We start from the raw sequence: 12,970 nt of genomic DNA, 5'->3' as shown, positions 1-12,970 counted from the left end.
AAAGCCAAATTCATCTCTCTAACCCACGCAAGTTTGAATTACTCGGGATTTACTGCATGCGTAAGTGAAATTACTGGCCACATTTAGTAAGTCCAGATTTACACTGATTTGTAAAGTTTGTGTGTATGTGTTGTGAAATGCTGCAGCTCTACAAGTTTTACTCATGGATTTTTACTGTCTCCAAAGGCTTCTCCATTTAAGTAGATACCACATCTCCTGGTGCTGCGGACTCATTGGCGCGACCAACGGCCTAGTCAGAAATCTTAATGGTGGGTGGGCTGTCCCAATACACAGAACATCAAGAAGACCTACTGCCTGCGTCTTCCATCCTAACTGACTCTCTGTGCAAGTCTCTGGGCATTCAGGTGACCCCGGGGCTGCGGCGTCTCAAAGGCTGCACCAGCCTGAACAGGGCAGGTCAGGGAATTTTTTGCGGAACCCACCAAGGTTAAAGATCCCAGATTCACATTTGGAATGAAAGGAATGTGAATCTTTCATTTTGTGAACCAAAGGTCAACTTGCATTTCTGGGGCCTGCCTGGGTTTCAAGTTCATTAGCTTTGGCTTAAAAGGAAGAACAAAGAAAGAGCGGACAGGGCTGAGTTGTACGGCACATTTCATTCATGCTCATCAGCTGTGGTTTTTGGTACACTGTTGTGACTCAGCCCGAACCTCGGAAGACAAGTGCTCCTCCACCGGGGCGTGACTGCGCACGTGACTGCGCACAACAGTTCAGAGAGCAGTGCAAGGACATGTGCAACGTACTCGGCTAAGGGCGATCAGGGTGGGACCATTCTGTGTCCAGTTTCTTGCACAAAGTCATGTGTAAATGATCTTTTAATTCTAAGGACTGGCATTCTTTGGCCCTAAAAAAATCAGCTATTCTCAAAAAAGGTGCTTTATTATTAAATCAAAATTAATGTTGTTATAATGTGACACTTTTATAGCAACTACGCTCATAAACTATTTCTTTTTTATTTCTATGATTAAGATGCCATAGAAATACTACTAATTATAACATACCAGGCCCAGTCAACCTTAGTTCTGCTCCATATGAATCAGAAATTCCTTGGAAAACACGAATAGAAGATTCAACAAAGTTTTAGGGAAACGGGAAAGGTGTAAAATCGAGATGACAAAGCCGCCCGCAGAGGCCCCTGGGCCACAGCGCGCACCAGCCACGCACCTGCCCTTGCCCCCGCACACCCCTTTCTGCCCCTGCGCTGTCCCAGCACGGGAGTCCAGGTGGCACCATCCCAGCTCACCCAGAAACTACTCCTCACCAACAGGTCAAAGCCAACGGAAACCCAAACTGACCAAATGCAAAGAGACGCAGCAGAAAAGACACATCGGAGGAAGTGTCTCCTATGTAAAGGAAACATTTCTGAAGACCTGAGTCTTTTGCTTTCCTAAATTGCAAGATTCAGGGCTCGAGATAAATGCCCTTGGCTTCCTTTCGACTCGCCAAGTAAGGCGATAGATGGAGCTACATTTCTAGCTTTGGGCACAGTTTTCCCAGTTCGCCTGCCAGAAGGAGACACGTGAGACATCAGATAAGGTGCAGGATCACTTACAGGGAAGCCTACCCAGTTCCTCTTCACTCAATAACAAAAGAATGTGTCATCTACTTACACTTCTAATTAGCATGAATGCTACATAGAGATCAATAAAAGCTCAGCTGCAGAATTAAAAATAATACAATTTTTAATGCGATTTGTCTAGCCAGAAACTTTTCTGAGTCTAATCTCTCTTAGTAGTGTAACCTGGAAGGCACAACATTGTGTTGACCAAGAAGGTCACAGAAAACATGCTGATTAAAATGCAACATGACGAAACTGTGAGAATGACAAGTACTTCCATTAGTCGCAGCCCTCAGAGGCTCTAACGTTTGGCTGCTTTATTCTGAAACACCACACTGAGCGTCCTTCTGCCCTCGGCTCCGTGCGCTCCCTAGGATGGCTTACTCCTGTAAAGGGACCCTCCCCACACGCAGTGGCGCCCTCCTGCTGCCGAACGCAGGGCCTCCCAGCAGTTGGTTTCTGGCCCGCCGTTGCTTGTGCTTCCGGGCAAGGCCAGTGCAGCGGTGGTGCCCACTCTGGTTCCCAGCTGACAGGCACCCACACTTGCCGTCAACCAATCACTGTACCTGCGCACCCTTAACTTCAGAGAGGCCCAGCAAGAGACACCAGCAAGATGGCATCTACCCACCCAGGCCCACTCCCTTCCAATGGCATCTCCAGTTTCCTGGAAGAGCCCTCCCCTGCCCAGCCTGACCAGCAGGCAGCACCGGGGGAGCCCAGCTGCGCTGTCCAGTTCTATCTCTTCCATGGACCACCTGTTCTCCACAAAAGCGAGAGCTCGGGCTCCGAGCTCAAAACCCAGACCTGCCGATACACTTCCAGAAACGGGAGTCTCTTCGGACCCACGGTTCTCCTCCTGTAGGCGGGGCAGGGACCGCACTGCAGTGTCAAGATTAAATTGCATGAAATGTGAGCTTCGTGAAGCGGCAGCGCCACAGGAAGGAGCTTAGTTACAAACAGGAATTACTTTCTGCTTCTGGCAGATGGAGGTCATGATATGGGACAGGGAAGGCACAGACGTTCACAGAAGCTCTCAGGGACCTCCTTGGCCCACAGGCAGCAGCATGGCCGTGTGCAGGGGACCCCCTGCACTCACAGCAGGACGGAACTGGGAAGTCTGACTGCGTGTAACGACCAGGACTGCAGACAACTGCACACTGCGACAACCCCCAGGTACGTTCACCTGCGCAACGCATCGTCACTCTGTCCCCTTATTCCTCCCGCCTTACACGAAGGCGGGACGTACAACTTCAACCTCCTGCTGCTCCAAGGGGGTGGTGAGTCCCGGGGGTAACAAATAGTGGCCATTCTTCTGACAAGTAGCAAAAACAAAACCAAAAGCCTAGCAAACTGAGAAAGTTAACAGGGCATATTCTTAAAAAAAAAAAAAGGTGCTTGAACAAATCACTGGAGCTGGCCTGGGTGAGCTGAGCTCACGCAGCACGTGTGACCCCGTAATTACAGCCTGCGTGTGCCGTGCTCTGAAATGGCCCGTTGGTTTGGTTAATTTGGCTGCTGCACAGAGAGTCTTTAACTAAACCCCGTGATCTAAGGAAGAGCCTTACAACCTGCCCCGGCGCTCTCCTTTCCTCCATTCCGTCACGTACCTTGTAGGGCCCTGGACCCTTTTCCACGCACACTGTGCCATCGCCATTTCCCAGGAACGTCCGAGGAGTCCCAAGGACAGGCCCGATTTTCAGAGAAGGCTCAGAGAAGCTGGAGAGGTGAGGCAGCTAACCAGAGACAGGTTCACACCGGAACTTGGAACCTCTGAGTCCTAGCTCCGTGCTCTTTCCAAAAACCCTTGGCCACCTCCTTTGAAAACCATCAAAGAACAGTTAATGCGGCCCGCAATGCCATACTTTCCACTAGAAGCTAAAAAAGAAAAAAGCTTTGGAGACAAAGGCGGAGACATCCCCTGAAAAGTACAACCTGCTTCTTATATATTATGCACTTTGCAAAAGAACCCTTTATAGCCCTAGGGATTAAAGCAATCACTGATATTTTAATCATTTTAGTGTCTGTTATGCTAATAGCCTGCTAAGAGCTAAAGACTCTTTCCAAATCATCCAACAAGGTGACAGGGGTAATTGAAGCTCATTCACTTGAATCGCAAACTCTTTTTGTTGCACAGAAAATCAAAAGCTTGCAACAGGGAGATAAGCAGACAATACAGCCAATGGGACGCGTTAGGGCAGGGCTGTGCAGGAAGCAGGTACTAATTGAAATGCTCTTCTGCAAATTTACAGAAATCGGAAGACAGCTAGACTACAGACAGACAGAGCCATCAGACCATGAGCACATCTGACCAAGCCCTCTGACTGAGGACTCGAACTGAAAAGGTGTGTGTCACATGCCCCAGGCAGGGTGGCTACCTGGAGCTGAATTATTTATCACCAAGCGCAGGGGCCCACTGTGTCTCCCCACTGTGTCTCCCAGGGGTCGTACCCGGAACAGCACTCAGCTAAATGGCTCAGGAAGTTCTTCCCGAAGCCAACCACTTCCTTTTGTTTCTTAGAAAGCTGGAGACCAGAAGTGGCATCTTACTGTATTACACACTTCAAGTTAGACACAGAAGATTCTCAATAGCTGTGTGACGCCTGGTTTCTGATAAGAACATTCCCGTCAGGAGAACAACGCTGCCTGTGCACTCACATGGCGCGCGATTTCCTGTCACCCTTGTGTTCCTGTCACAGTGTCAGTGATATGACTACATTCCAAACCGCAAAACAGCGTGGGCACTAAAACACAGAGCAGTAACTGAGTGTGTTTTCTGAGACACGGTATCTATCACGCAGTGAGCTGTTGCTGTACTTTGAGAAAACTATTTTTAAACAGCAGGACTATAAATGGAAAAGACTGCGTTTTGGAATCCCAGGCAGACACAGGGGCCCGTGAGAGTGAAGTGTAGCAGGTCTGCCCCGCTCAGGTGACGGCCCCAGTGCCCCCGCGGTTTCTGGGAGTGAATGAGTGAGTCAATGAGTGAGTGAATGTGAGCTAACCGACCTGCCGTTCATTCTCTAATCCAGTGTTCTTCCTCCAGGGAGTGAAAGAATAATCAAACAGGATTTCGTAGGAACTCAGTCCCGTGAGTGTGGTTCAGTTACTTTGAGAACCTAAGTTCTTTTCTGTACTTTGTTCAGGGCCGATAAGACGTACCAGACATAACTGTTTTTTATCCTTATGAATAAATTGTAACTCTCGTCTAAAACCTCACTTCAGCCCAGATTTCCACGCCTCCATCTACACACACGCGCTCTGCAAATCTAACACAAATTCTCCTTCCTCTTCCGCTTCCCGCGGCCTCCTCTGTGGACTTGGGAGGTGAATGGTCAGGCAACAGGCAGCAAACGGCAGTCAGGAAGGTAAAGCTTCAACGTTACAGAATGTTGAGAGGACCACAACTTACATTCATGGCAACATGAGATAAGTTCCACCGTTCGGCATTACAATGAAAAATATGTCACATCAACAGAGTACGAAAAACCACACAAAACAGATGCACCCAGCAAGGAATTTCATTTCCATTTTTATTGGACGTATTTACTAAATCACTCAGTGCGTAACAACTCACACATGATTCTGATGAGTTGTTACTTCCTTTTATCAGCCTTTTAAGTTGATCTGCTTTCTTTAAGATGACACTGACAGAATGTCAGTCACCTCTGAAGGCCAGGCCATACCACCCCTCCCAAAGCCAAGGTTAATTAAGGGGCTTCGGCAACTGTTCTTCATCTCGGCCGACATGGTCTGCTGGGGAAATGCCCTCCCCCTTTAACCCTCACTTCCATGTGAAGAGTGCTATTCCCAAACCACTTCCTGCCACTCATTCCCAGTCCACACGAATTCATTCCAGATCCAATCCCAGCACGAAATCACTTAATAAGCATCCCCAAAGGGGTCCCTCCCAGCCTGGGGTTCTGGGGAACTCTACAAGGAAATTGAAAAATGACTCTGCCTTCCTTTTAAGATGAGTGATCATCGACCTGAGGCTTGAGAACACGACTTCAAAATGCAGGGTAGCTTTTGATTCAATGCAAATACTTTCCCAACTAAAGACTCCATTTAAAGCAGTAGCGTCTGAGTCATAAGCAAACACCTGACCCTCAGACAGGGGGACATCTACCCAATGACAGGCCTCGCCCACCGCCGACGGGAGCAGATGGGCTCTGAGGCCAATCATTTCTCACTGATCTCCTGTTGGACAGAAATCAAGCTGATAAATGGCAGGAGTGAACTGCAGCATCTTCCCTCCATTATTCACAATGTTTACGAAGAATGAAATATCCTGCAATTCATTAATTGGGCCATTTTGGTACATGGTTCTTACACTCAGAACAACTTTCTAAAAATTGGACACACACGTCCACATAAATGAATGTTTCCCTCTCGTCCTCCCTGCAAGCACGCAGAGCCAGTCTGTGAAGAGAGGCTGACTTTCCAGCTAGAAATCAAAGGTGCAGTTTTAGCTGGAAGCTTCTGTTTGTATATTTTGCTACAGGACTGAAGGTGCTAAACAATGTTTCATTGAAGACACTGAAGACGTTTGTACTTAACTTAAAAAATGAGTCAAATGCACCCACTTCCTCTTTAAGGCCCCCTTCTCTGGCTTCTTACAAAATCTAATATGCAGAAGGCTGGCCTCTCCAAGCAGGGGAGAAATTTAAAGTGGCCGCCACACACCCGCCCGGAGCAGAGTTCTGCACAGGGAAAGTGCTGGTCCGGACACTGCCTGAGGGCAGCAAGGACTCAGTGGGGGTGGAGGGGGCGCCTGGGCAGGCCCAGGCGGTGTGGATCCCCAACTAACAAAAACGTGGGTTTAAAGATTCACAAATTCAAATTTGTACCATTATGGAAGACTACACTGAAAGAATTTTAAATGATACATGCTAGGCTTAAAACCTTGGAGACCTGCAGAAATGTGCGTGGATGGGTGTGCCAGTTTGGGAAGATCGCTACCAGGCCAACGGCTGATTCCAATCCTGGCCAAAGTCAAAACGCATAACAGACTTATTCTAGTTTAATCAAGAGAAAAATCTGTATATCAGGGAATAACATTATGAGACTCTGGGGAAACAAAGGCAAAATTGCTTAATATCTAGAATAGCTTTAGTAAGAGAATTTGCATTTAACACAAAGAAAGAATTATGCACAGACCAAGACAGTTGGACATGTGCTTGGGTAAGAAAAATAACAGCCAAAACTGTTAAATGGTAGTTTTTGTTTATTTGTTCTAGCTAAAAATATTCAGTATTTCTTAGGAAAGTCTACTTTTTATAATCATAGGCTTTAAATACCAAACATAATGATAACGCCAACATTTTTATGAACCAGATTTCTTGAAAGCTTTGAAAATGTTTTCTTGTAGCCCCAAACTAAAAATCAGAGAAGAGAGAGCCCAAAGTGAGAGCATGGTGACACTGTCTGGGTCTGTGGCAGTAATGGACTTCTACAACGGATAAAGGGACTTCATCTTCACCGTGAGACTCTAACGCCACCACGGGAGCAGAGGGATCTTACTGTACGATAAAACTTCTAATAACCGGCTTAAAGTTTATTTGAAAAGGCTTTCATGTACTGTACTGTAGCTTCAAAGGTCTAAAGGATTTGCCTTGTATGATCTCCAAGTCTCACTTTCAATAAAGTAGCGTTTGTCTTGGATTTCCCTGCACTCCTGCCACTACGAGTGATTCTTGGGGAGCGAATGGGCGGAATGGGCAGAATGTGGACACGAATCCGAGTTCTACCTCCGAGCCTCACGCACACGGGGTGCCCATGCATATGTATGTGCTAACTTCCCTCATCTTCTGGTGTGAATCTGTCTTCTATTTGAATATTAGACCGGTCAGAAGACCTTGAGGGTAGAAAGAAGTTTGTTCCTTCCCCATATGGGTAATTAAATCTTAAGTAATTAATATAAATGGAAAATTCATCTCCTCGGTCACTCTAGCCATACTTCCAGGGTGCGACAGTCGTGTGTGGCCTGTGGCCACTGCTACAGACGGTACGGATGAGGGACATTCCCTCGCGGAGAGCCCTAGGGGACAGCGTTGGTTTCACAGGCAGAGGGCAGGAGGCGGAGGGAGGAAGTCCTCAGTTACCAGAGAAGGAAGTTCAGGAAGTAGACTTGGTATCGTGTTATCTTGGAATGATAAGCACTTCTCTTACAGCAGGAAAAAATCCAGATGAATATCTTAAAGTGGTTTTTATTTATTTATTTTTATTTCAATTGTTTTAGAGAGCAGGGAAAGGAGAGATAAAGAGAGGGAGAGAAACATCCATCACCTGCCTCCCACAGCCCCCCCCCCCCAGCAAGTGAACGCACAACCTAGGCATGTGCCTTGACTGGGAATGAAGCCCGTGACCTTTCGCTTTGCGGGATGATGCCCGGCCAACTGAGCCACACAGGTCAGGGCTACCTTAAGGTGATTTTAACTAAAATGTGGGTGCCAATGATGTTAGAAGGTGTTATTTGATCTGCACCTTGTTGAGTTTTCACGAGGACAGTAGGAGGTGGGCTACTCGAGAGTATAATCCCATCTCACAGATACTACAGGAGGCCTAGGGAGCAGGTGAATGACCCGAGATCACACCGGTGTGGCCCGCGTTCCGGACACACTCTCTCCCCACAGCCAGAGCTCTGCGGGTGCCTGTAGGGACTGCTGGGGCGGACAGAGAGTGTGCTCCAGACGCCAGCAGGCAGCGCAGCGCATGGGCCGCCAGAGCCAGGTGGGTGGCTTGCTCCTCATTAGGCAGCATTCTTTCTCTTGTTGGCCTAACATTTTTTTGATGCTGAGCCCGAGCCTTTTCTGCCAGCAGTGGAACAGTACCACGTTCTCATTCCATCCTTGTGCCTGCCATCACCCTCCCACCTCTGAACTTCCCAAGTCCAGCCACTTCCTTTCATAGGCTTCTCATGATGGCTTATCAGACTGTCCCACCCCAGTTCAACGAGAATGCAGTGGTCACCACGGCGAGTAATCTGATGTTCCCGTATTGCTTCAGACATATAGGTTTTGTTCTCTTAAACACCCTGCTAATAATCAACGACTTCACGTTATGGAAGGAATTCTTGCAACGCACAGGAAAGTACTGAACCTGCTACAGGCTGAGATGAAGACATCCCCCCTCAGACACGGGTCCAGGTGACCCAAGCAGCCGCTGTGCAACTTGTACAATATTTCAGCTTTCACGTGGTCAGTGCCCCATTAAACTGCTTAGGAAATGACAATTTCCCGTGTATTACACACCAAGAACTTTTCAGAGCTCTAAGGTGCTTTCATGGGCGCTATGCCAGCAGCTCTGGTCGAGGATGCCCTTGACCGCATTTTCTGAGGACCTGCAGGAGCAGTTGGGCCCTGCGAGCCTTACCTCCGGGGTGAGCCATCTTCATGGGGCTGGACGATGACCACCTTCACGGTCACGGACGTCCGCAGCATGTCGATCATCTGCTCGTGGGTCAGAGTGGCCACGGCCACCGTGCAGATCTCCACGAGGCGGCTCCCCTGGCGCAGGCCGGCCTTCCAGGCAAAGCCGAAGGGTTCCACGTCGGCAACGATTCCTTCAAAATTCACGTGGAAGCCAAGCTGGCCCAGCCCGTTCCTCCTCAGGGTCATTTCCACGGTCTCGCAGCCTCTGGTCACTATCTGAGGGGACAGGAGACTATTAGGGCCGGGCAGCAGCGGATGTCAGAATGTCAGGGAAGCGGCAAGCGCTCACTATGCACTGGCCTGTGGACACGCTGGCCGGCCTCTCGGACCCTCTCCTGGGGACTGTCTGCCCTTGCTGGCCTGAGGACAATTCAGCTGTGCTGTGGCCAGTCGGCCAGGCTCCTTGGCACCTGCTACCAGGCCAGTGTGCAGGGTGGTGCTCTGCCACCCCGCCACCCCTTGGGGCCACGGGCAACCCCGAGCTGCAGCAGCCCCCGGGCTTGCTCTTCCCAAGAGTGCAGTGCCTGGCAGGCCCACAGAAAGGGACCTGGAGCAGGGGTGTGCACCCCACTCGATGCATTGCAGCACCAAGACCTAGTTCAGGCCACCCTCAGAAGTGCTTCCCGGGAGCAGCTTCCGTGCCCAAGAAGAAAAACCTGAGCTCACTAAATACCATCTGCACACGGCATCACTTACTTGTGGCAAATAAAGTTGGGAGGTATTGCACCGATATCCCGAAAGCATAGAAGTAATGTATCAAGTTTCAGTTAAGAAAAGGCTCCATTCCCGTGAAACCTGCTCTGAGCGTACAGATTCCTGAGAGACCTTTGACTGTAGGTACAGCTGTGGGACTGGGGCGGTTCCCGGTCCCACCCTGTGTCTGAGGTTTCCATGGCGACCGCCCGGTGGGGAGAACACATCACCATTAGCTCCTCATAGACACACCTGCCAGTCTGGGGGAAGGGACCACTGGTTTCTGTCACTGATGACATTTTGAAAGATTGAAGTTTACAAAGTTATGACCTAACTGACAACTGGGGACAAAGTACCTTTGTAAAACGTACAATCTGAGTACATTTTTCATCACTCTTTTTTTTTTTTTGGCTTGATTTCAACTAACCCCCTGCCAAAGATGACATATGACATGTGCCTCGCCTCCTTTCCCATATGAACAATTTCTGTCGGAAATTCGACAGCCACCTACCAGACTCCAGGGCAAGCTTCTCTGGAGTCCCACCCGTTCTGGTCTCTCTCCCAGTTTCCTCCAACCACCTGCCACTGCCCCACCTTTGCTGCTATTTCCTGCTTCTGAACATTCGCAAAGGCTCAAGGATCCCATTTCCTTTTGTTGGACTTCCTCACATCCATACCTGGACTCAGTTACCACAGCGAAACGGTGGCCCTACCCACCCACCCAGGGCTGGCTACGTAACCTGTGTGGCCTGGGGCGCGGTGCGAACCAGTGCAGGGCCCCACAGTCAGAGATTATCTGGCCTGTGCAGTCGGCAAGAGGAGAGGACTGAACCAAGCCCGGGCCCTTGTGAGAATGGTCCCGGCTGCCGGCACAGGCCACGCACCCAGGGAGCGGGCCTGCCTGCCCCTCTGCGCCAAGTTCCCCTCCCCTCCTGCCTTTGCCTGAGGAGCAGACGCCCCCACTTCACCTCCCTCCACCACAGAACGCACACTGAGCTCGCGTCTGTCGCTCCCAACATCGCCAGGAGGACCGCGAGGTCCTCTTCCTTTCGGTTTCTGCTGCCGCTGCCCTGCACCAACCTCAGGTGCCGTTCCCACGGGTCTCTGGAGGATTTGCCCCCCACACCTCCGCTGCCAGTCACCCCAGACACAGAACGTATCTCCTCGAATACAGTGCAGACAGCAGGCACCCGAGTCACATTAGCGATACGGCCTCTTTCTAGGAAAGCGGTGGGACGGGGACCACAGGACAGTGACTGTGGCAGAGCCTGCAGGGACGTGCACTTCGGTGGCTGGTCAAGAGGCATTTGTCTGTGTTGTACTTTCGGGAGCACAGATTACAGTGGCTTGGGGGGGCTCCTACAGAGAAGTACCTGCAATATTCCCAAAAGCACAGCGAGTCCTGAGACGCCGGGGGAAACTCGGTGCTCCAGGCACACAAAGTAATCACACGCTCTGTCATCCCCCAGGCACAGCGAGGCTGGTGCACACACGGCCGACACTGCGGCTGAACCATGGAGGCCTTTCCCTGTAAAGTGTCTGCAAGTAACGACCCTGCTTCTCCAGGGCTGGCGGGCCCTGGCTTGAGCGCATCTCTTATGTGCGACTTCAAATAACAAACGGGATTCATACTCAGTGGAGGACAGGGGCGAGAAATGGGTACCATTTCTCCTTCTTCCCAACCTATAATTGACTAAAGCTTTTCTAATCAATAAAATATACACCCCTCGGGGGACGATTTCCACAAGTAATTCTTTTGCCAAGAAATGTTTTGTTCTTATATTTTATTCATTCTTATAATTCTATTATATATAGTCAGACTAAAATCTGTACCTTCCTTTGTTAAACTTAGAAGTAGAAATATAACTGTTAAACCCATGGGTATCATATTTAGGGGTTTGTATTAAAGAAAAACACTTACAAATTTTGTGACTTATTTTTGTGTGTGTGATTCTATAAAACCTCCTTAAGAAATGGGGGTTGTGACATTAGTAACGTATTTAAGCCGGCAGCTTACACAAAAACACCCATGCAAAAATACGCACACAGCGGCAGACGTGAAAAACACGTTCGCAGGGTCAGCAGCAACTCCGCCCCCCGAGTCCCCTCTGGGGAGGTAGTGACAGGGACACCTCTATAGACACGCTATCTAGACAAGGCCCCTGCCTCCCCTCCACGTACTGCGAAAATCTACCCTGACTCTCCCTCGAAAGCTGGCTTCCCTCCTCCCTTCCAGTCCACTGTAACAGGTGCCTCTCCACCGCCCGTGTACTCCAGGACAACACAGCAATCACGCTCTGGGGCCCTGAGAGACAGGAAGGCGTTTCCCGGGGGGCGTGATCGCGGCGGGACGTCCCCCGTGAAAGCTAACACCAACGGGGGGGGGGCACTACAGCCCCGCGGAGGGTGGGAATAGTACAAAACGCGTACGTACTCCCAGGCGCTGCACGATCTCCCGTACGTCGTCAGCACAGTCATCCAGCGAGGACAGGAGGATGCACTCTCCCCTCTCGTAGAACACTTTGATACTCCTGAGTCCCGAGGTCCACCCGATGACGTCCCTGCAGGAGCAGTTGAAGACCACGTTCCTGGAGTCCTTTTCGATCAGCATGATGAACTCGTTGGAAATGCCCAGCAGACACTCAATGTTGGCAGACTGGCCGAAGTCCAGCGCTACCACGTGCCACATGATCGCCCCGACGCTGAACAGATGGGCATCCTTCCTCGGCTTGACCTTCTCCTTCTTCTTGGCACCCAGCGTAATGAAGCTGAACTTCACAGAGGCATCCACAGTGGCGGTCGTGACGAAGTTCTCCGCCAGGTCTTTCAAGTACTCTTGCCTCGTCCGAGTGGCCATCGCTCGGAACTTTTCCGATTTGTGGGCTGCGTTTTCTGCGTTGATTACTTTGGCTAAAAGGAAGTCCCGAAACACGGCTGACTTTGGGAAAGTTACGCCTTTGGGAATCGGTGGGCCAAAGGGCGGCACGTCTTTTGACCTAGAAACTCCAACACTGAGGAAGAGAAAAGAAACAAGATGAGCTGTTTAGCCACCATACTTGCCTTCAGAGAGCTGACGTGTGCACTCACTTTTGACTTAGCCGTCTGTTTTGCAGCTACTGGCTATCCGAATTTCTGGACACCCAGGTTTTATTTATTGGTTTGTATTTAACCTAGCAGACAAGGCGTGTTATGGGCTGAGTTGTGCCCTCTCAAAATTTGTATATTGAAGTGCTAACCCCCAGGGGCTGGGAACAAGACTCTGTTAGGA

The 12,970-nt window shown here is 49.9% G+C and overlaps 1 protein-coding gene across 5 annotated transcripts in view; it reads right to left on the bottom strand.

Annotated features, from left to right (window-relative positions):
* Nucleotides 1–12,970, bottom strand: part of SIPA1L2 (signal induced proliferation associated 1 like 2) — a 186,136-nt gene that overhangs the window by 40,635 nt on the left and 132,531 nt on the right. For all 5 annotated transcript variants that reach the window (XM_037136745.2, XM_037136746.2, XM_053667307.1 and 2 more), the window contains 2 exons: nucleotides 12,137–12,713; nucleotides 8,951–9,225 (listed from right to left, as the gene is read on the bottom strand). In XM_037136745.2, the coding sequence (XP_036992640.2) occupies nucleotides 8,951–9,225; nucleotides 12,137–12,713 (852 nt within the window). The remainder of the gene's footprint in view (nucleotides 1–8,950; nucleotides 9,226–12,136; nucleotides 12,714–12,970) is intronic.

The sequence above is a fragment of the Artibeus jamaicensis genome, unplaced genomic scaffold (genome assembly GCF_021234435.1).
Source record: "Artibeus jamaicensis isolate MK-2021 breed Jamaican fruit bat unplaced genomic scaffold, CSHL_Jam_final contig_467, whole genome shotgun sequence".
Taxonomy (NCBI): domain Eukaryota; kingdom Metazoa; phylum Chordata; class Mammalia; order Chiroptera; family Phyllostomidae; genus Artibeus; species Artibeus jamaicensis.
Note: the sequence above shows the minus strand (reverse complement) of the source record. Positions and strands in the feature narration are given on the sequence as shown.